The sequence below is a fragment of the Hemitrygon akajei genome, chromosome 3 (assembly GCF_048418815.1).
Source record: "Hemitrygon akajei chromosome 3, sHemAka1.3, whole genome shotgun sequence".
Taxonomy (NCBI): domain Eukaryota; kingdom Metazoa; phylum Chordata; class Chondrichthyes; order Myliobatiformes; family Dasyatidae; genus Hemitrygon; species Hemitrygon akajei.
In genome coordinates, this window is record NC_133126.1 from 101069174 (window position 1) to 101093425 (window position 24252).

The 24252-nt window shown below is 39.9% G+C and overlaps 1 protein-coding gene across 2 annotated transcripts in view; it reads left to right on the forward strand.

Annotated features, from left to right (window-relative positions):
- Window positions 1–24252, forward strand: part of cdan1 (codanin 1) — a 217538-nt gene that overhangs the window by 95108 nt on the left and 98178 nt on the right. For both annotated transcript variants that reach the window (XM_073040499.1, XM_073040500.1), the window contains exons 12-14: window positions 2829–2943; window positions 12458–12601; window positions 13805–13971. In XM_073040499.1, coding sequence (XP_072896600.1) covers window positions 2829–2943; window positions 12458–12601; window positions 13805–13971 — 426 coding nt within the window. The remainder of the gene's footprint in view (window positions 1–2828; window positions 2944–12457; window positions 12602–13804; window positions 13972–24252) is intronic.

Consider the following 24252-nt stretch of genomic DNA (forward strand, 5'->3'; position numbering starts at 1 on the left):
GATGTTGTATACATGGACTTCAGTAAGGCCTTTGGCAAGGTCCCGCATGGGAGGTTAGTTAAGAAGATTCAATTGCTGGGTATACATGGAGAGGTAGTAAATTGGATTAGACATTGGCTCAATGGAAGAAGCCAGAGAGTGGTAGTGGAGGATTGCTACTCTAAGTGGAGGCCTGTGACTAGTGGTGTGCCACAGTGATCAGTACTGGGTCCATTGTTATTTGTCATCTATATCAATGATCTGGATGATAATATGGCAAATTGGAGGTGTAATGGACAGTGAGGAAGGTTTTCAAAGCTTGCAGAGGGATTTGGACTAGTTGGAGGAATGGGCTGAAAAATGGCAGATGGAGTTTAATGCGGACAAGTGTGAGGTATTGCACTTCGGAAGATCAAACCAAGGTAGAACCTACAAGGTAAATGGTAGGACACTGAGGAGTGCAGTAGAACAGAGAGATCTGGGAGTACAGATACATAATTCCCTAAAAGTACCGTCACAGGTGGATAGGGTCGTAAAGAGAGCTTTTGGGACATTGGCCTTTATAAATCAAAGTATTGAGTATAAGAGTTGGAATGTAATGGTGAGGTTGTATAAGAAATTGGTGAGGCCGAATTTGGAGTATTGTGTGCAGTTTTGGTCACCTAATTACAGGAAGGATATTAATAAGGTTGAAAGAGTGCAGAGAAGGTTTACAAGGATGTTACCGGGACTTGAGAAACTGAGTTACAGAGAAAGGTTGAATAGGTTAGGACTTTATTCCCTGGAGCGTAGGAGAATGAGGGGTGATTTGATAGAGGTGTATAAAATTATGATGGGTTTAAATAAGAGTGAATGCAAGCAGGCTTTTTCCACAGGCTAGGGGAGAAAAAAACCAGAGGTCATGGGTTAAGGGTGAAGGGAAAAGCTTAAAGGGAACATTGGGGGGGGGGGGGGCTTCTTCACGCAGAGAGTGGTGTGAGTGTGGAATGAGCTGCCAGATGAAGTGGTGAATGCGGGCTCACTTTTGATATTTAAGAAAAATGTGGACAGGTATATGGATGAGAGGGGTTTGGAGGGATATGGCCCAGCTGCAGGTAAGTGAAACTAGGCAGAAAAATGGTTCGGCACAGCCAAGAAGGGCCAAAAGGCCTGTTTCTGTGCTGTAATGTTCTATGGTTCTATAAAATTTAGAAAATAGAATAGTACAGTATGGGAACAAGCCATTTGGTTGAAATGTTGTGCTGAACTAATTAAACTAATGCACCTAATTCCTTCTGCCTGTATGTGGTCCATATCCCTCCATTCTGTGTACATTCATAGACTATCTGAGTTTCTTAAACTCTTAACATATCTGCCTCCACCACTGTTCTTGGCTGGGAATTCCAGGCATCCTCTACATAAGTATCATCACAAACAAGACTTGACAATAGCTCTACTTTTTTAGAAGTTTGTGTAGAATTGACATGTCACAAAAAATGTTCATGCTTCTAAAGATGTGGAGCATATATGTCAAACTCAAGTCCCACGGGCCAAATCCGGCCCGCGGTGGAATTATCTTTGGCCCGTGAGATAATATCTAATTACTATTAAAGCTGGCCCCAGTAATCGAAGCGCCTATGGCGTATGATATGGCTAATGCTGAGTTTATTCAGGTACCAGGTTTTCAGGGTTTTTAGTGTTTATTCGGCAGTCTTCTTCATAAGAAACGGAATTTGTAAAGTGAAACACTTTGTAGTTATAGCAGAGACTGAGACACATGAGAGCAGGCTGAAAAAACGGAGGCAACGAAAGCTGCGTTCGCACGCGTCCGACTGATCCGGCCCGCATGAAGCTGCATTTTGCTCAATCCGGCCTGTGACCTAAAATGAGTTTGACACCCCTGATGTGGAGTATCCTAACTGGATGCGTCTTGGCCTGGTTTGGAAACATAATGCCCACGAGTGGAAAATGCTACAGAAAATGGTAAATGCAGCCCAATCCATCACAGAGGAAATGCTCCCTACCATTAAGTGGAACACTGCCACAAGAAAGCAGTATCCATCATCAAAGACTCCCACCATCCAGGCCAAGCTCTCTCCTCACTAGTACAGTCAGGCAGAAGGTACAGAAGCCTTTGCTCTCACACCACCTGGTTCAGGAACAGTTATTATCCTACAACATCAGGCTCATGAATTGGCATGCGTGCCTTCATTCACCACTACTCTGAACTATTCTTCTCATAAAAAGTATTACCACTACTTGCTTATGTTGTGATTTTCTAAATATCTAGTCACTACTTCCTTAAAAATTGAAGCCAGTATTTTCTGGTGACAAATGTCAGGCCTGTAGTTTCATGATCACTTTTATTAATAATAAGACCGTTAAATTTCTGGTATCTAATTTAGTGGAACATTTACAGAATCTGAGGAGTTTTTGCAGCAGGACATTTGTGTTCAAGTGCTATTAAGCATTTCATCCCATTGGTTTATTTTCCTAGTGTTTCTTTTCAGTTTCTCCTTTTTGGTTCTAGAAAATGGTGGAAGATGATTTTTACTGGTCAAAAGGGAGGTAGAGTGACTGTAATCCAGGAAGCTTGACAGTGTGAACCAGAACTCCCAGATTCAATTTTGAAATTGCTGTTAAATAGTTAGTTCTTCCAGTGCTCCCTTGCAGCTTTTCCTGCGAAATTGTTAACCAGTTACTATTCCACATAATAAAATTGATTTGTGTTTATAAAATAATTATTCTTCTGTAAGTAGAAAGTGGTTCTTTCCAGAACCTTTTATACTAATCAATACTCACTTGGTATACAACTTTGTCAGCACTTCATTCTTTGAAAGGACTTACTTGGCATTTTTTCTCTGATGCAGTCATCAGTTGAACCAACACTTGTCAGACACTTTGTGTCAGCAAATTTTGGAGCTGGATAGCATTACCATCCTTAGGCACAAGTCCTCAGGAGGTGAGGCAGACATGGATGAACAGGTAAATTATGATACAATATGTGTTGTTTATTTTATGTTGTTTGTGATCTTCAAAATCCTTTGCTGACAATGGATTGTTTTCTCTTTTTGGTATAACTAATTTCCTGAATATCTAATTGTTTGATTATATAGACTGCATCAACTAAATAATTCTTCCCAGAACCCTAATAATAACTTTTGGGTCTAAAGTTTAGCACAATTGATTGTATGGAAGTTGTTTGGTAGTTCATGATTATATAGATGAGCAAATATTGTATTTGTGGGTTCAGTTTCCATAGTGCTGCTGGAGTGGATCAGGCATTTCACAGATAAACACTTTTTTTTAAGTTGCTACACCTGGTGAATTGGTGACAGTACTCAAAAGTTAAGGCCAGCCATGAACTTGTAGAACATGCTTCAAGACCAAATGGCTGACTTGTACTCATATTTAATGTGTGTGCAGCTCCAAATGCTTCACTCCTGTATTTTTGGGAAGATGTTGTGGAGCAAGAGAACACATCTTCGTTTGTGTCAAGTAGAGGTGTGTTTATTTGATCAATCTTCCTATAACAAGTTCATTTGACATGGACAGAGACCCACTAAGTCCATGCTGACCATTAAGCACCATTTTCCACATTCCTTCAGGCATCTATTCTGAAAGCTGAGCACGAATTCAAATCTTACATCTTCTGAGAAAACATGTATTTAGTACTGAATCCAAATATGTCAATTAAGTCTTCATCTGTGTTGTTGTGCTAGACTAGGCCACTAGTTGTCATGAAGTTGCTTCAAAGACTGTTAGAAGCCTGTAACCTCTGGTGCAGAAGTTAGGGTTAGGGGTTATCTCATGGATTGTTTATTCATTTTACCAGCTTCCAAATCAGCTTTATCAATGGTGTAATTTTTGTGGAGCAGAAATAATTTTTGTGTGGTAATAGTAATCTTGTATGTTGCCATCAAGGAAACTTGAGTATTTGATAAGTCTGAACTGACTTATTGGAGCATTGAGAGTTAGTTCCACTACTTGTCTACACCACTGTGATGCCTGGGTGATTCAGTTAAAAAAAAAATCTGTACTGCAGTACTGTAGTTCATGTTAAAGTGGAAAAAAATTCAGTGCAAAATCTAGGTTATCAGAATTGTAGATAATATAGTAGAATTTTGCTGTTAATTATCTTGTTGTTGAATAATATGGGTGGTGTGTGGTTAAAGATGCATTTTGATGGGGGTTTTCATTTTGCAAACTATTAATTCACCCAAACTTTGAAAATGAGGGTTTTCAGATTGGCTAAAACCTGCACTTTATTTTGTCATTCAAGCAAAATGGCCATTAATCAAATGGTAAAATTTGCTGTTGTCTAAGAAAACACTTTCTTCACTCTATTAAATTATAAATCCTTTACCATAAGGAATAAATTGAAATTTAGCAAAAATAAGATTTGGACATTGAATCTATGTTAAATACAAAATATTGGAAATGTCTGTTCAAAATAAGCTATTGCTCTGTGCCTAGTGTACTGCTGTCTTTGTGTGTGAAGTAGGAAATACACAATTCAGTATTTAGCCAAACTCCATTCATTTGAACACAGGAGTCAGGATGTAGCATCCAAGCTCCAGATACTTTATTGAACAGCACTCACACATTCAATTGAAAAAGAATAAAACTGAGGGGAACAGAAAAGTACCATGAGTACTTAATGCTGCAAATTTTTAATAAGACCATAAGACATAGGAGCAGAATTGGGCCATTCAGCCCATGGAGTCTGTTCCACCATTCTATCATGGCTGATCCTGGATCCCACTCAACCCCATACACCTACCTTCATGCCATTTCCTATGAAGCCCTGACCAATCAGGAAATGATCAACTTCCACTTTAAATATACCTGTGGACTTGGCCTCTACCACAGTCTCTGGCAGAACATTCCACAGATTCTCTATTCTCTGGCTAAAGAAATTCCTCCTTATCTCTGTTCTAAACAAACAAACAAACAAACACGCGCGCACACACACACACACACACACACACACACACACACACACACACACACACACACACACACACACACACACACACACACACACACACACACACACACACACACACACACACACACACACACACACACACACACACACACACACACACACACACACACACACACACACACACACACACACACACACACACACACACACACACACACTCCTTTTACAATTTCCTGCTAAAACTATGTTTATATTCACATCATTTATTATTATATTGTTATTTGCCCTTTACTGTGCCTATTGTCTTGTTTATTAACTATTGTACTGTCTTGCACTGTTTCTGTGCACTTTATTTAGTCCCGTGTAGGTCTGAAGTCTAATGTATTTTTGTGTTTCATGTAGCACCATGGTCCTGGAGGAACGTTGTTTCGTTTTCACTGTTTACTGTACCAGCAGTTATGGTTGAAATGACAATAAAAAAACAACTTGACTTGACTAAAGATCACCCCTCAATTTTGAGGATATGCCTTCTAGTTCTGGATACCCCCACCATTGGAAACATCCTCTCTACATCCACCTTATCCTAGTCCTTTCAACATTTGGTAGGTTTCAGTGAGATCCCGTCCACATTCTTTGAAATTCTAGTGAGTACAGGCCCAAAGCTGCCAAACACTCCTCACATGTTAACCCCTTTATTTCCTGGGATCATCCTCGTGAATCACCTCTGGACCCTCTCCAATGACAACATATCCTTTCTGAGATATGGGGTCCAAAACTGTTGACAATACTTCAAGTGCGATCTGACTACTGTCTTTTAAATTCTCAGCATTATCTCCTTGCTTTTACATTCTATTCCCCTTGAAATAAGTGCCATCATTGCATTTGCCTTCTTTACCACAGACTCAACCTGTAAATTAACCTTCTGGGAGTCCTGCATAAGGACTCATAAATCCCTCTGTATCTCTGCTGTTTGGATTTTCTCCCCATTTAGACAATAGTCTGCACTTTTGTTCCTTTGATCAGAATGCATTATCATACATTTCCCAACACTGTATTCCATCTGCCAGTTTTTTGCCCATTCTTCCAATTTGCATTGCATTGCTTCCTCAGCTCTACTTACCCCTCCACGTATCTGTATCATCCGCAAACTTTGCCACAAAGCCATCATTTCCATCATCCAAATCATTGACAAACAATGTGGAAAGTAGGTGTCCCAGTACTGACCCCTGAGAGCACCACTAGTCACTGGCAACCAACCAGAAAAGGCTGCCATTATTCCCACTCACTGCCTCCTGCTTGTCAGCCATTTCTTTATCTATGCCAGTATATTTCCTGTAATGCCATAGAATTTTATCTTGTTAAGCAGTCTCCTATGTGGCATTTTCTCAACTGCCTTTTGAAAATCCAATTAAGTGCCATCTACTGCCTCTCCTTTGGAAAACTCTAACAGATTTGTCAAGCAAGATTACCCTTTACAGAAACCATGTTGACTTTGACTTATTTTCTCATTAGTCTCTAAGTACCTCGAAACCTTGTCCTTAATACAGGTTTCCCCCGCTATCTGAAGGTAGAGCATTCCTATGAAACCATTTGTAAGCCAAAATGTCATAAAGCAAAGAAGCAATTACCATTAATTTATATGGGAAAATTTTTTGAGCGTTCCCAGACCCTACCAAATCATACCAAATAACACATAAAACCTAAAATAACACTAACATATAGTAAAAGCAGGAATGATATGATAAATATACAGCCTATATAAAGTAGAAATATTGTATGTACGGTGTAGTTTCACTTATCAAAATTGGGAAGGCAGCGAACTAAAATCGATTTGGAGAAAAAAAATCGGCACATACACGCCTACGTATGTACATGTGTACGCACGTACACTCATGCGCACGCAACTGCCCCCACAAGGCTTCATGGCCATGGTAGTCTTTCTCAGGGTAAACACACATATAAAGTGGGCGTCCTTTTTTCATACAAGCGGAAATCCTTTTTGGTTAGCGAAAACAAGTACCAATGTAGGTCTTTCGTAACAGTGAGCTGTCGTAAAACAAACATTAAAAAAACGGGGGCCACCTGTAATGGACTCCAACACTTTTCCAACCACTGAGGTTAGGCTAACTGGCCTCTAATTTCTTTTGCCTTCCTCCCTTCTTAAAGATAGTAGTGATATTTGCAATCTTCCAGTCCTCTGGGACTATGCCAGAATCAAGTGATTCTTGAAAGATCATGATCAATGCCTCTGTTATCTCTTCAGCAACCTCTCTCAGGACTTTGAGATGTAGTCCATCTGGTCCAGGTGATTTATCCACTTTAAGACCTTTGAGTTTGCCTAGTTCTTTTTCCAATGGCACTTGCTCCTGCTCCCTGACACTCATGGACCTCTAGTACGCTGCTAGTGTCTTCCACAGTGATGAGAGATGCAAAGTACCCATAGGTTCATCTGCCCTTTTTTTGTCCCCCATTACTACCTCACCAGCATCATTTTCCAGTGGTTGAGTATCAACTGTCACCTCACTTTTACTCTTTATATAACTGAAACTCATTGGTATTATGTTATTGGCTAGTTTGCTGTCCTATATCATTCCCTTCTTAAAGCTTTTTTAGGTGCTTTTTGTTGGATTTTAAGAGCTTCCCAATCATCCAACTTCCCACTTTTGTTACCTTATATGCACTTTCTTTGGCTATTATGCAGTTCCTTTGTCAACCATGGCTGCCTGCCCCTGCCACTTGAGAACTTCTGTGGGACATATCTATTCTGTGCCTTGTGAAATATTCCCAGAAACTTCAGCCACCTCTGCTCTGCCGTCATCCTGCCAGTATCCTCCTCCAATCCACCTGGGCAAGCTCAACTCTCATGTCCTTGGAATTCCCTTTATTCAATACTTGCAGTACTGACGCATGAGACTTATGCTTCACTCTCTCAAAATCAATCATGTTATAAATCACTGCCTGCTAAGGGTTTTCTTTGCATTAAGCTCCTTAATAAGATCTGGTTTATTACACGACACCCAGTCTAAGTTAGCCTTTAGGCTAAGTTTAGGCTCAAGCACAAGCTGCTCTAAAAAGCCGTCTTTTAGGCATTCAACAAATTCCTTCTCTTGCAATCCAACACCAACCTGATTTTCCCAATCCCCTTGCATATTGAAGTCCCCTATTACAATTGTGACATTACCCTTATATGCCTTTTCCAGATGTCTTTGCAATCTTAACCCCACATCTTGGCTACTATTTGGGGGCCAATTATGACTACCATAATAATTTTTTAAATTCTTGCAGTTTCTTAACTCCACCCATAAAGATTCAAAATTTCTTGACCCTATGATTCATTTACACATCCAAGAGAAATTGGGAATATAGGACTTGCATGTAAAATATTCAAAAATTATTCGTAACGTGAGAAAACTAAGTTTTGAAGTATGCAAGATAAGTATCATTTAAACATTTCTTAAATTACCAAACCTGGTCAAAAACTACACTGTAATCAGTAATAAACTTTTACATCTTATTAACACAAAAAAAATGCTCAGATAGTGCTCTATGAACTAAAAAAGAACATAAGAATGTAAGAAATAGAAGCAGGAGTAGGCCATCGGGCCCATCGAGCCTGCCCCTCATTCAATAATATCATGGCTGACCTGTCCGTAAACTAAGCTCCATCTACCTGCCTTTTCCCCATAACCCTTAATTCCCTTACTATGTAAAAACCTATCTAACTGTATCTTAAATATATTTAGTGAAGAAGCCTCAACTGCTTCCCTGGGCGGAGAATTCCACAGATTCACCACTCTCTGGGAAAAACAGTTTCTCCTCATCTCCATCCTAAATCTTCTCCCCTGAATCTTGAAGCAATGTCCCCTAGTTCTAGTCTCATCTACCAATGGAAACAACTTTCCTACTTCTATCTTATCTATCCCTTTCAAAATTTTGTATGTTTCTATAAGATCCCCTCTCATTCTTCTGAATTCCAGAGAGTATAGTTCCAGGCTACTCAATCTCTCCTCATAGGTTAACCCCTTCATCCCTGGAATCAACCTGGTGAACCTCCTGCACTGCCTCCAAAGCCAGTATATCCTTCCTCAAGTAGAACTGCACACAGTACTCCAGGTGCTGCCTCACCTGTACCCTGTATAGTTGCAGCATGACCTCCCTCCTCTTGAAATCAGTCCCTCTAGCAATGAAGGCCAACAGTTCGTCTGCCTTCTTAATAACCTGCTGTACCTGCAAGCCAACTTTTTGTGATTCGTGAACAAGCACTCCCAAGTCCCTCTGCACAACAGCATGCTGCAATCTTTCACCATTTAAATAATAATCTGCTCTTCTATTATTCCTTCCAAAGTGGGTGATCTCGCATTTACCAACATTGTATTCCATCTGCCAGACCTTGGCCCACTCACTTAACCTATCTATATCCCTCTGCAGACTCTCTACATCCTCTGTACAGTTTGCTTTTCCACTCAGTTTGGTGTCATCAGCATATTTTGCTACGCTACACTCAGTCCCCTATTCCAAATCATCAATGTAAATGGTAAACGGCTGTGGGCCAATCACTGACCCCTGCGGCACCCCATTCACCACCGACTGCCAACCGGAGAAACACCCATTTATACCAACTCTCTGCCTTCTATTGGTTAACCAATCCACTATCCATGCCAATACACTTCCTCCGACTCTATGCATCCGTATCTTACTTATAAGTCTCTTGTGCGTCACCTTATCGAACACTTTCTGGAAGTCCAAGTATATGACAGCCACCTGTTCCCCTCTATCCACTGCACTCATTTTGTCCTCAAAGAATTCCAGTAAGTTGATCAAACAGGACCTGTCCTTTCTGAATCCATGCTGCGTCTGTCTAATGGAACCACTCCTTTCTAAATGATTTGCTATTTCTTCCTTAATGACAGCTTCAAGCATTTTCCTGACTACAGGTGTTAAGCTAACTGGCCTATAGTTACCCATCTTTTGCTGACATCTTTTTTTAAAAAGTGGCGTGACAATTGCTGTCTTCCAATTTGCTGGGACCTGCCCAGAGTCTAGAGAGTTTTGATAAATGATTACCAATGCGTCTACTATAACCTCTGCCAATTTCTTCAGCACCTTGGGATGCATGAGGGAAGAAGTGTGGGGGCAGGTGTAGCTCTTCTTCCGTTTGCAGGGATAAATGCCTGGAGGGAGTTCGGTGGGGAGGGATGGAGGGGATGAATGGACAATGGAGTTGCATAGGGAGCGATCCCTGTAGGGGGAGGGGAAGATGTGGCTGGTGGTGGGATACTGAGGGATTTCCGCAGGGATCGCTCCCTACGCGACGCCCTTGTCCATTCATCCCCCCATCCCTCCCCACTGACCTCCCTCCAGGCACTTATCCCTGCAAACAGAAGAAGTGCTATACCTGCCCCCACACTTCTTCCCTCATCACCATCCTAGGCCCCAGACAGTCCTTTCAGGTGAGGTGCCACTTCACCTGCGAGTCAACTGGGGTGATATACTGTATCCGGTGCTCCCGATGTGGCCATTTATACATTGGGGAGACCCACCACAGACTGGGAGACTGTTTCGTCGAACACCGACGCTCAGTCCTCCAGCAGTGGCGGGATCTCCCTGTGGCCACACACTTCAATTCCACAGACCACTCCCACTCTGATATGTCTGTCCATGGCCTCCTCTACCGTCAAGATGAGGCCACATGCAGGTCGATGGAGCAATATCTTATCTCCCGCCTAGGTAGCCTCCTACCTGCCGGCATGAACATTCAACTCACAGACCTCTGTTGTTACCCCTGCCCCCCCCCCCCTTACCCCATCCCTATCTATAATTTTAGTCTGGTTTTCTTTCTCTCTCTTTTCCCCCCTCACTATAATCTCCCCCCAGCCCTACCTTTCTTTCTCTTTTATTTCCCATAATTCTCCACCTTCCCCCAGCCCATTTCCCTTCAGCCTATCACTTCCCAGCTCTCTACTTCATCCCTCCCCCACTTCTTATCCCCCCCACTTCTTATCCCCCCCCACTTCTTATCCCCCCCACTTCTTATCCCCCCCACTTCTTATCCCCCCCCCACTTCTTATCCCCCCCAACTTCTTATCCCCCCCAACTTCTTATCCCCCCCAACTTCTTATCCCCCCCAACTTCTTATCCCCCCCAACTTCTTATCCCCCCCAACTTCTTATCCCCCCCAACTTCTTATCCCCCCCAACTTCTTATCCCCCCCAACTTCTTATCCCCCCAACTTCTTATCCCCCCCAACTTCTTATCCCCCCAACTTCTTATCCCCCTCAACTTCTCATCCCCCCCCACTTCTTATCCCCCCTTGACCGTCCCATGTTACTTCACTCCTGATGAAGGGTTTCGACCCGAAACGTCGTCACTACCTCCTCTCATAGATGCTGTCTGGCCTGCTGAGTTCTGCCAGCATTTTGTGTTTTTATTTATTTCCAGCATCTGCAGATTCACTTGTATTGTTCCATAAGCTTTCTTAACTACCCTATCTACCTGTGAGGCAACTTTGAGGGATCTGTGGACATGTACCCCCAGACCCCTCTGCTCCTCCACCCCCAGACCCCTCTGCTCCTCCACCCCCAGACCCCTCTGCTCCTCCACCCCCAGATTCCTCTGCTCCTCCACACTCCCAAGTATCCTGCCATTTACTTTTGTACTCTGCCTTGGAGTTTGTCCTTCCAAAGTGTACCACCTCACACCTCTCCGGGTTGAACACTGCCACTTCTCAGCTCACTTCTGCATCCTATCACTGTCTCTCTGCAATCTTTGACAATCTTCAACACTATCCACAACACCACCAACCGTTGTGTCGTCTGCAAACTTGCCAACCGACCCTTCTACCCCCACATCCAGAACTTTGGAGAAGTGGGTCTAAAAGAGAGTGAGTTTAATTAAATAGCACTTCAAGATATGGTGCAGGTTGCCTATCTACTGTGTTGATATGAGAAAAAATGAAAACAGAATTTAAAATTTCAGTTCATTTTGTTTGTTGGTGTTTGGTAGTTTTTGGGAGTGGGCAGAATGGTCCTGTGAAAGGGTCTCGGCCAGAAATGCTGACTGTACTATTTTCCATAGATGCTGCCTGTCCTGTTGAGCTCCTCCAGCATTTTGTGTGTGTTGCTTGGATTTTCAGCATCTGCATATTTTCTCGTTTGAGAAAGGTGGAATAATAGATTTGATTGTGTGGAAAAACAATTAAACCAGATTTTCACTTGAGAAAACGAACTGGCATAAAATACACACAGAACAATATTCTAAGAGTGATACTTACAAGGGAGGATAGAAACTGGTATTTTAGAAGTTATTTATAATGTTCAACATAGACTGTTGTAACTTTGACTGAAATATTTCTAAAGCAGTTTGAGAAAGTATTGAGGCAGTGCCAAGTCCTAACTTGGTAATGTTCATCCCTCTTCAGACCACTTGGTTAGGATCTGTAGATATTCTCTAAATAAGTTGCTTTAATATTCTGTATTACTATTACATTTATATCTTGTTAACAAGTCATTTTTGTTGTAATATTTACTTGTTTACTTCTGTTACCTTTAGGATGAGAAGGAACATTTTGCCTCAGTCTTGATGACGGCAAGATTACTGGCTAAGTTTCTTGGTTTTCTTACCTTCCTTCCTTATCGTACCGGAGATCGACCAACGAGAGAAATGCAAGAGGCTAGTATTTCTCTGAGGAACAAGGTATGGATTTTTTTGCTGGTGTAGCATTTTAGATGTTTGTGTTGCTATTTCTTATCTGAACAATTAATTTTATAAAACCACATTCCTTAAAATATTAATTCACGTTTTTCATTCTCCTCACTGTGTCGATCATTTTCACCTAATATTTGTTTTCTCGTTTCTAACACTGCGGCAGGTTTGTTCTTCATGGACAATATTTGAAAAGTAAACTTGTAACTGTGATAGAGACCTCTTGTTACTTATTCACAAACGGGCCTTGTTTTAATAAATAAGTACAAGTGGAGATGGCATTTTATCTCTGAACATCCTCTTATAATGCACAGGAACATTTTAAAAAACTACTTAATTTAAAGAAATATTTTGCAACATTGATACGTACCATCATGGAACCATTGAACTGGATCCATCCATGGCCAGCTAAAGTAATGGTGGAGAATTCTAGAAACCAACAAGGGATGGCTGATGGCTGAAAGTTGATAAAGAATGAGAAGTAGGAAATGGTTGTAAAAAGTGATACACAAACAAATATTGAAAACTTATCATTTGTAATAAGGAAAGGAAGAGCAAAAGTACTGGGAGTGGGAAAATGTCACAACCTCAGGATGAGGTACCACCAATTTAAGACAGAGCTTTGGGTCAGTTGCAAATTACAACCAAAGCAGAGAGATGTTTGGGCATTTAGAAAATTATGGGATATTGAGATTGGAAAGAAAATTGCTGACAATTAGATCAACCATTATCTTATTGAATGGTGGGGTGAGTTCAAGGGTTCACATCACCTACTGCTATCCATAATCCTTCTGTAGCTATCTCTGGACTCACAAACTGACTTTGGTATTGTATCCATCTGGTCATTGTTGGAATTCCATTCCCATCAAGTGTATTTCTCCTGTAAGGCTCTTTTGAAAATCATCTTCAGGGTTTTAGTTTCTCTTATCACTTCTCTGTCTGCATCCAAATTTCTCATATTATGCCTTTGTTCATTTTTTTTTACTGTGTAAATTCAGCTTGTTGTTTGTAGCAGCTTTGCTTTATTATCTAAGACAAGTTGCAAACTACCTTCCACCACAACCCCCTTGATTCCTCTGAGAGCTTATCTAGAATAGTTATTCTTTAAGAAAAGCCTAACTGAGATTCTGTGTTTATTAAGCTGTAAGTCACAATATTTGCTATATTGAGTTTTTCTTGTTATTACCTGCCCAGAGTGTGCCTGTTCTAAATATATACGACTTACTGAGAAGGTCAATTAAAAATGGACGTACTATTCTAACTGTACCCTGGGTGGTGGAGTTTCTGAGCATGATGGATCATGTGGCATCGTTCCTGGATTGTTACCGCAAAGTGTTTACGCTCATCTTGCATTTATACAGGTGGGTGTCAGGAGGAGGTAGCTGAGTACATTTGCTTCCTTGTTTTCCATTACTTTATAAAGTAGGATGCTGGATACCTAATATGTCTTCTTAGGCTGGTGTTTGCAAGTTCATAGGTCCCTGAGCTTGCTTGTCTTTGTCGGCAGAGGTATCGAGGATAGGAGTCGGGGCATCATGTTGCAGTTGTACAAGATATTAGTTGACTGCATTTAGAATATTATGTGCAGTTCTGATGACCACGCTATAGAAAAGATGTGGTAAGGCAAGAATCAATGAAGTGTTTCACCAGAATGTTGCCTGGAATGTTGGGCTTTAGTTGGGAGAGATTAGATAGCCTGGGTGTGTTCTTAATGGAGTGCTGAAGGCTGAGGGTAACTTTGTCATTTTCAATCTTTTTTATTGATTTCCAAATAAAGAATATACAAATCGGAAGAGGAGTTTAACAAGTAGATGATATAAAAGACATAAACAGCAATAGTAAAAACAAAAAGTATATAATATCAAAATCAAATAAGTAAAATATTATGCCGTTATATATACAATGGTCAAAAAAAACTACAACTCCTCGTAACAATCATAAAAAAAAGATTGGAAATTTTATTGATAAGGAAAAAAAACCCACTAATTAAACTGAAACAAAAAACAAAAAAAAGAGAAAAAAAGGAAAGAAAAAGAAAGATTGGGCAGTCCAATTGAGGATAAAATTAGGAAAAAAAAGAGAGAGAAAAAAAGAACACATCCTTCCAGTCATCTCCGAACCTTCATGGATAAGGATTTTCCCCAAAGAGAATAAAGAAAAATAAATAAATAAAAATAAATTAAATCTTGTGAAAATATTGAATAAAGGGTCACCAGACTTGTTCAAAATTAAAGGATGTATCAAATGTCCTGCTTCTAATTTTATCCAAGCTTAGACATGACATAATGGAGGAGAGCCAATAGAAAACAGTAGGCGGATTAGATTCTTTCCAGTGTAGCAAAATAACTCTCCTAGCCAGTAAAGTTGAAAAAGCTATCACATGTTGGGCGGAAGCAGACACTTTGCTTGCTTCCTCTGGAATAATCCCAAAAATTGCTGTAAGTGGATTAGGTTGAACATCCATATCAAAACTTTAGATAATATTCCAAACACATCCCTCCAAAAATTATTTAAACTTACACATGACCAAAACATATGAGTTAGAGTAGCCATTTCTGCGTTACATCTGTCGCAAATAGGGCTTGTATTCAGAAAAATATGAGCCAATTTATCTTTGGACATATGGGCCCTATGTACTATCTTAAACTGGATTAAGATATGGCATGCGCAGATAGATGAATTATTGACTAAATAATAAATTTTACTCCATTGATTATCTAAAAGTGAATGTTGAAGTTCTACTTCCCAGGTACGTTGAACCCTATCATTAGGCGACATGCGAGCATTCATTAACTGTTTATAAATGATAGCTATTAATCGTTTTTGAAAAGGTTTAAACTGAAAAATAACATAAGCCAAATTTGAAGAGCAGTAAAAAATCACGTAAAAAATTCCTAACCTGTAAATACCTGAAAAAATGTGTATTAGAGATATCATATTTATCCATTCACTGTGAAAAAGGCATTAAACAGTCTTGTAAAAACAAATCTAAAAAAGTTCTTATTCCCTTAATTTTCCATGTTAAAAAAGCCTTATCTAAAGTTGATGGTTTAAAAAAGAAATTAGAGTAAATATTACTAGAAAGTAAAAAATCACTTAATTCAAAAAATCTACGAAATTGAAACCAAATTTTTAAAGTATGTTTAACAATAGGATTAAGAGCTTGTCTACCTGTTCTGGAGAGTGAAAACGGAAGAGGAGCTCCTAATAAAGAAGCTAACGAAAACCCCATTACTGAATTTTCCTCTAACTGTAACCATGAAGGGCGATCTTGGTCGTCTATATCATAAATCCAAAAAGTAATATAACGAATATTAATTGCCCAATAATAAAATCTAAAGTTTGGTAAAGCCAGTCCTCCATCTTTTTTTGATTTTTGCAATAAAAGTTTATTCACTCTAGAGCTTTTATTATTCCAAACATAAGATAAAATCAAAGAATCTATTTTATCAAAAAATGTTTTTGGAACAAAAGAGGGAACTGCTTGAAATATATATAAAAATTTCAGTAGAATAACCATTTTTATAGCATTTATTCGACCTATCAATGACATCAACATAGGTGACCATTTAGAAAGCGCCTGCTGCGTATATTCAACTAAAGGGGAGAAATTATACCTATATAGGTCTTTAAAATTTTTAGTAATTTTGATACCAAGGTAAGTAAAATGGTTTTTGGCAATATTAAAAGGTATTTGATCATAATAATCAGAATAATTATTAATAGGGAATAATTCACTTTTACGTAAATTAAGTTTATATCCAGAAAAAGTACCAAATTCCATAAATATAGATAACATAAAAGGAATAGATTTCCTAGGATTTGAAATGTAAACTAATAAATCATCCGCGTATAACGAACCCTTATATAATTTATCCCCTCTCCTAATACCCTGCACAGAATTAGAATCCCTAAGAGCAATAGCAAGTGGTTCTAAAGCCAAATTAAATAATAAAGGACTAAGGGGACAACCCTGACGGGTACCCTTATATAATCTAAAGTAAGGAGACTTTTGATTATTAGTTAAAGCCGCAGCTACCGGGGCATGATAAATCAATTTAATCCAGGAAATAAATCCTGGACCAAAATTGAACCTCTTCAAAACCTGAAATAGATAAGGCCACTCCACCCTATCAAAGGCTTTCTCTGCATCCAAAGATACAATACATTCCGATTCTTTGGCTGAGGGGGAATAAATTATATTTAATAATCTTTGAATATTAAAATGTGAGTACCTATTTTTAATAAATCCTGTTTGATCATTTGAGATAACATTAGACAAGATAGTCTCAAGCCAATTTGCTAGAATCTTAGAGAGAATTTTAAAATCTACATTCAGTAAAGAAATAGGTCTATAGGATACACATTCCAGTGGGTCTTTTCCTTTTTTTGGAATCAATGAAATTAATGCTTCATAAAAAGTTTTAGGAAGGTTCCCAGAGGATGTAGAGTCGGTAAATGTTTGATGAAGATGTGGTATAAGCATTTCATGAAAGGTCTTGTAAAATTCTACCGTATAGCCATCAGGTCCCGGAGCTTTACCTAATTGCATAGAGGATATAGCCTTGGCTATCTCCTCTAGTTTAATAGGTGCATCTAACATATCGGCATCTTGAATCGAAATTTGGGGTATGTTTAACCTTTGCAAAAATTTATTCATAGTCATAGTACTATCAGAGAATTCAGATTTATAAAGATTAGAATAAATGTCCATAAATATCTTATTAATTTCATAAGGATCTAAAGTTCCTGTTCTATCTGGTCGGCAAATTTTAAAAATCTGTCTTCTGACCATCCCAGCCTTTAACTGACCCGCTAAAAGTTTAGCAGATTTTTCCCCATGTATATAAAATAAACTTTTAGATTTAAAAATTTGCTGTTCAATGGGAAAGGTCAGAAGTAAATCATACTGTGATTGAAGTTTGACCCTTTCTTTATATAGGTCTTCAGTAGGTTTAACTGAATACGCTTTATCTGTTTAATTTTATTAATAAGCACTGACAGTTCTGCTTTAGTTTTCTTTCTCAAGGCTGCTGAATATGAGATTATCTGTCCCCTAAGAAAAGATTTCAAGGTGTCCTATATAACCAGATTTGACATTCCTTCAGTTGTATTAAATTCAAAAAATACAGAAATTTGCTCCTTAATAAAATTAACAAAAGCTGGATCCTGTAACAATACGGGGTTCAATCTCCACTGTGAGATTTTCAAAAATCTATCCGAAAGCTTAAGGGTTAACTTTAAACGCGCGTGATCTGAAAGCACAATGATGTCATACGCACATTCAACAACGAAGATTAACGGACATGTTTCTAAAAAAAAGTAATCAATTCGAGAATACTTGTGATGGACGTGTGAGAGAAAAGAGAAATCTTTATCATTGGGGTCTTTATATCTCCAAATATCGACAAGGCCATATTCTAATAAAGAAGAGTTAATACAAGCTACCGCTTTATTCGGAAGCGACAGATTGGTTGATGACCTGTCAATCGCCGGATTTAAACAACAAAGTCACCACCTATGATCAGCTTATATTCATTGAGATTCAGTAACTCTGAAAAAAGTTTCTTAAAAAAATAAGAATTATCTACATTAGGTGCGTATATACACACCAGAGCCACCTTTTGCTCGCATAATAAACCAGTAACAATTAAATATCTTCCAATCGAATCAGTAGTAGTATTAAGGTGTACAAAAGGGATTTTGGGACTAAGAAATATAGAAACGCCTCTTGTTTTACTATCTGACAGCGAGTGAAATAAAGGCCCTTTCCAGAAGTAGAAAAACCTGTCCTCATCCTGTTTTCGTATATGATTTTCTTGCGCAAAAATAATATCAGCATTAAGTGTTTTTAATTCCTTAAAAATCTTTTTACGCTTAATGGGATGATTGACACCGTTCCAATTCCAAGATATTGTATTGATTTTATTAACATCCATGTTTAAAATTGAGTTTAATATTATATAAAAGAAATGTTATGCAAGTACAGATTAAACCAAAAGGCGCGGGTACAACCGGAGGAGTGACGCATTTACGAAAGAGAAATCCATCAAAAGAACTGCCCAATCAAGAAAAGAACCTACTCTAATAGACCCCTCCCCCCTCCCCCCACCCAATAGATAGAAATAAAGGAACCAATAGGCTGGTCCCTTGCTAACTAATAACCTTTGACCCTGTTCTCCATCTTGCAGCTCTGTATAATAAAAAAAAGCAAAAATCCCACGGAAAATAGCCATAATAAAAGGCACAAACAGAATTCAACTACTATAATGTTATGTCTAACATTAATAAAAACATAATCAACAACGGCCATCTTAGAATCAGCTAAAGTAGCTTAAACATATATTCAAAAGAAGGAATAAATCCGGGCAAATAATGTTACAAACAATATTCTTTCTCTCAAAAGAGAAAAGTAAATGAGTGTGTGTGTGTGTGTATATATATATATATATATATATAAAACAGACCTAAAACTATAAATATTGAAACAAATAAAAGAAATAAAAAGATTAATACTCAGCAGGTCCTACACGGACCTCTAAAGTACAATATTTATAAAGGTTCCCTACAAGACAGTTATATATGTACTAATTATTAATAAGATTTAAAAAAATTAAATCGACCATGTCCCATACCAGAGAATGAAAAGGTATAACATGTACTTAACTCAAAAGCTCCATAAACAACTCATACAGCAGATACTTCAAAATTGCCTATTGAGTAATCGGAATAACTTTAATATTTTATTCAGTAGGCTTAACCTTAAGGTTTTTAATATACTCCCATCCCTCCTGAGGAGAGTAGATTCTCAATGATTGAGATTTTTCAGGAAAAATTATCAGCTTTGCTGGAAAGCGAAGGGAGGGATTTAAATCTAATATAGACATTTCACTCATAATTTCTCGATATTTCTTCGTTTCAGCAAAGATCTCGGGTGGATAATCTTGGACAATCCCTCAACCAGCCCACTCTGGTTGTCCCCTGAGGGGTTTCAATGAATAGTACAATACTCAATACACAATTCCGTCTCCAAGAGACAATGGCTGTTATCAGTGGTTCCGTTTTGCTGAGGTCAGGACACATTCCAAACCTTGTGTATTCTGGATGTGTCTCTCTCATTTCCTGGGTCTCAGACCCAAATTAATAGCGATCTTGCGATTCTCAAAAAGGAGGGGGCGACTTTGCACCCTTCGGCCCCTCAGAGTTGCGGCAGATTCGTAACACCCCCTTCCTTCTAAGATTTTTACCACCGGTAAAAATTAATTAATACAGAGTCTTACAGGATTTCAGAATCTAACACAATACAAAAGAGTTTTTTTTTCACTACAGAGTAATACAGTTGTACATTCAATTCAGCATCTAAACAGTTAGCAATTACATTGCCACTTCCTTTAATATCTTAATATCGTGTACCTTAATAAATTCTTGTAGCATCAGACTCCAATTTAATAACCACCCTTTTTTAATCTTTTTCTTCAGCAAAACAAAACTAAAGAGTTGTGATCTTAGCTTACGTGTATACTACAAAAGTTCATGCAAACACTAATCCTTATTTTACTTTCAAACTTAACAGTCAATCTTCCATGGGGGTTGTCTTTATTAGTTACATGCTTTGTTGAAATCCCTTAAAACCGGATCCTGTTATTTAAAGTGGCATCCCATCAACCCTCGCCCCTTTTCCAGTTAACTCCCACGTGGCTAGCTTGTGCACCAGTGTGGAATAGGCTTTTGCATGCTCCTTTCATAGGAGTTATTTTATCAACAATGTTTTCCAAACGTAGCCCATTTGCTGAATCTCCACACAATTCTTTATTTTTAAGCAAGTCGTTAGTTTTATCTTCAGGACCCTTCATGCTATTAGTTTTCAGTTTAAACTCTGCAAGCGATCCCTCTTTGTCCAAACAGCATTTCCAATTCTGCCTCTTCACAGCACACTCTTGAATAACAATAGCGTGTGGGGCACCTTTACATTCCAAATCAACCTGTAATTGATTCGCAGGCACCGTGTTAACAAGCCATTGTTCCTTCAGCCTGGTTACTGCTTCTGACATCAATCCAGACTTTAAATTTTCTTCATTCAATTTAGGAACTACACTTTTCCCTTTCCCGTCAATAATAATATTCACCTCACCACCTTTTATCTCCTCACTAACTTTTAACACACCTTGGAACACAAACAACTGGGAATTCTCACTTCCCACTAGTACCAAAGTTAACCCTTTCTTCACTGAACCAAGTCCATCTGACCCACAAAGACTGCATTCCTTTTCAACTGAATCAAATACCTCAGACTTTTTCTGAGTTCCATTACTAGGTTCAGTACCACGTGCATCCACATCTTGAACACACTCAAACGGGACATCTGCCTCTTCCAGGCTTTCAATACCCGTACCCTTTTCAAATTCTAAGTTCCCCTGATCCTCCCAGTTACTCTCTGGGCAACTCCCATCTGGGCTCTGCGGGCTGAAACAACCTCATCTGCTAATCTAGCAGACTTTTTCAAGGTAATGGCATCCTTTTCATCTAGGACTGCCCTCATTTCATTATCGGGAACACATTTAAAATTTTCAACTTCTTCAAACAGTTCTTCCAAACCAGACAGATCATCCATGTCCAACCCTGGACCTTCTAACAGCCTTATCTGTTTCTCATTTTTACTCCGTGCCTCTATAAATCTCCTCCTGGCTAAGGGCAGGTCTACCTCCTCTCCCTTACTCTCTTTCACTTTCCTATTCTCCGTTTTACCACCCTCTAACCCCTCTTGGTACAGGGTCGGTAAAAACGTCTCGGCCAAATCGATACTGGCCTCTTTCTCAGCTGCCTTTCTCGACATGCTGCGAGTCGCGCATACGGGATGCGAGTCGCGAGCTGCGAGTCGCGCATACGGGATAGATCTTGGAATCTAGGGGCGGGTCCTCAACACTTACAGGCTGGCTCGTCAGCTCCATGGCTGACCAAACGTCACCACCAACTAAATCGTTACCCAGAAGGATGTCTACGTCAGTTCTCGGGAATTCTGATCGCACCCCTATTTCAACTGGTCCAGATACCAGCTCACAATTCATAATGATCCTATGCAAAGGCACAGCTTCAGTCCCTTTTCCTATGCCTCTCAAAGCTACCTCTCCAGTCTCGAGACCAAAATCTAGTACCGTACCGCGAATCAATGACAGCTCAGCTCCCGTGTCTCTCCAGATCCGCACTGGAACTGGCGTGTCTCCCTCTTTCACAGACACAGTTCCTTCTGAAATAAATTTCTCAGACCCCTCTCGTATTCTGTCTACCTGGGGCTTTCTCGTCGATTTACTGATCACCACAATACATCCTGTAGGGACTGCTGCTCTCCCTTTTCCTACCTCCTTCCTCGGAGCAAGGCACTTAGATGCAATATGACCCACCTTTCCACAATTAAAACAGGTCAAGCCAGGACCTCTCCTGCTGTCTTGCCTTTTCTCTTCCTTATTCTTACCACTAGATCCCGGCTGAATCTCTGCCTCAGCCGGCGGGCTTTCTCTACTGTTCCCACGGTCTCTCTGGTAACTTTTATTCGAGGAAAACTTTGTCTTGTGGGTTAGGGCATATTCATCTGCGAACCTAGCAAATTCGGATATGGACTTGTTCGGCTTCTCATTCAAATACATCCGGAGATCATCCGAAACACAACCTTTAAATTCCTCAATCAGAGTTAACTCCCTGAGATGCCAAAAATCCTCTTCCACCATTTCTGCTGCACACCAGCGATCCAAGAGCACACCCTTCTCATAGGCAATCTCTGCATACGTCTGATTCCACCCTTCCTTTAAATTTCTGAACTTTTGTCTATAGGCCTCAGGTACCAATTCGTAGGTCTGAAGAATGGCCTCCTTTACTTTCTCATAATTCTCAGACTCCTCCATGGATAACGCCGCATATGCCCGTTGTGCCTTCCCTTTTAACACACTTTGTAACAACGCCACCCACTGATCTTTGGGCCACTTCTGACTCACTGCCACCTTTTCAAAATGCAAGAAATAACTATCAACATCCGTCTCCTCGAACGGAGGTACTAACCTAAACTCCCTACTAACATTAAATCTCTCCTCTCGGTCTGACCCTTGAACTCTTCGCTCTTGCCTTAACTTCTCCATATCCAAGTCATGTTGCCTCTGTTTTCTGCCTCCCTCTCCTTTTCGGCTCTCTCCTCTTTTTCAGCTGCTTCCAGCTGTTTTAACTTAATTTCATGCTCCCTCTGCTTCTCAGCTCTTTCCTGCTCCCTTTTCACCTCTAACTCCTTTAGCTGGAGCTCATGCTCCCGTTGCTTTTCGGCTCTTTCTTTTTCCCTTTCGGCTGCTTCCAGCTGTTTTAACTTAATTTCATGTTCCAACCTTAATTTCTCCAACTCTAACTGAGCCGTCCCACTAGCTGGTGCCTTTTCAGGGATATTTTTCAATACCTCAGCCGAAAACACATTCTTCACAATATAATACTGAGTTATGGCCCTCTGTACCTCCCGCTTTTTCATCAACAACCTCACCTCTGTGAGATTTAGTCCTTTCGCAATATTTATCAAGTCCGACTTTGTGGCAGCCTCTAGCACCTCCAGAGTCGGGTTTTCTATGAATTCGTCTACGTCCATCTTTGCTGGCTTCCCGTCTGGTTACCCGCGCAACCAGATCCAAGTTTGGACTTAAAAGCCCGATTCACTGGCCCTCCAATTTGGTATCAAATCTCGAGACGAGGCCCCACGTTGTTACGAACCCCGTAACTGGGTCACTTACCAGCAAAGATGGAGAGGTCCGTTGAAGTCTGATGATACTATTTTAACAGTATTTATTGGTAAAAATACACAAAAATAATATCAATGCAAATATACAGATAATATACATCGTCAATACTAAATCTAAAAGTGCGGGTATAATAATAACCAATAAGAAATAAGCTCTATTGTTGTCTAGGGGATAGTGTATTGTCCGATGGAAATATAAAGTTCACTCAGTTCATGCAGGCTGCAGCCATTGGGGCTATGTTGCAATGGTTGGAGAGAGAGAGAGATTTGGAGAAAAAACTTGCCGACTTTCCTTTTATGATTTCGATCCGTCGGGAGTCTCGTTGTCGTGGCCTTTCACTTGTGGCCTCTCCTTTAGCTAAACCGTTCTTCCGTGATGAGCCCGCCACCCTGGCAAGGGAGGACGCACACGGGCTGTCGCTATTAAACGCTGTCACGGGGTCTCTAGCGTTTCTCCTGGTACGTCTAAAGTGGTTGTTCCCTAGACCCTCTTTTATCCTTACTCACGGGGTCTCAGATGTCAATCAGGTTGGGATGATGGAATCCCTCAACCAGCCCACTCTGGTTGTCCCCTGAGGGGTTTCAATGAATAGTACAGTACTCAATACACAATTCTGTCTCCGAGAGACAATGGCCGTTATCAGTGGTTCCGTTTCGCTGAGGTCAGGACACATTCCAAACCTTGTGTATTCTGGACGTCTCTCATTTCCTGGGTCTCAGACCCGAATTAATAGCGATCTTGCGATTCTCAAAAAGGAGGGGGCGACTTTGTACCCTTCGGCCCCTCAGAGTTGCGGCACATTCGTAACAAACTATACGAATTTGTGTTGAATTGAAGAATAATTTCCATTTCTTTCTGGCTTCTCGAATAATAGCT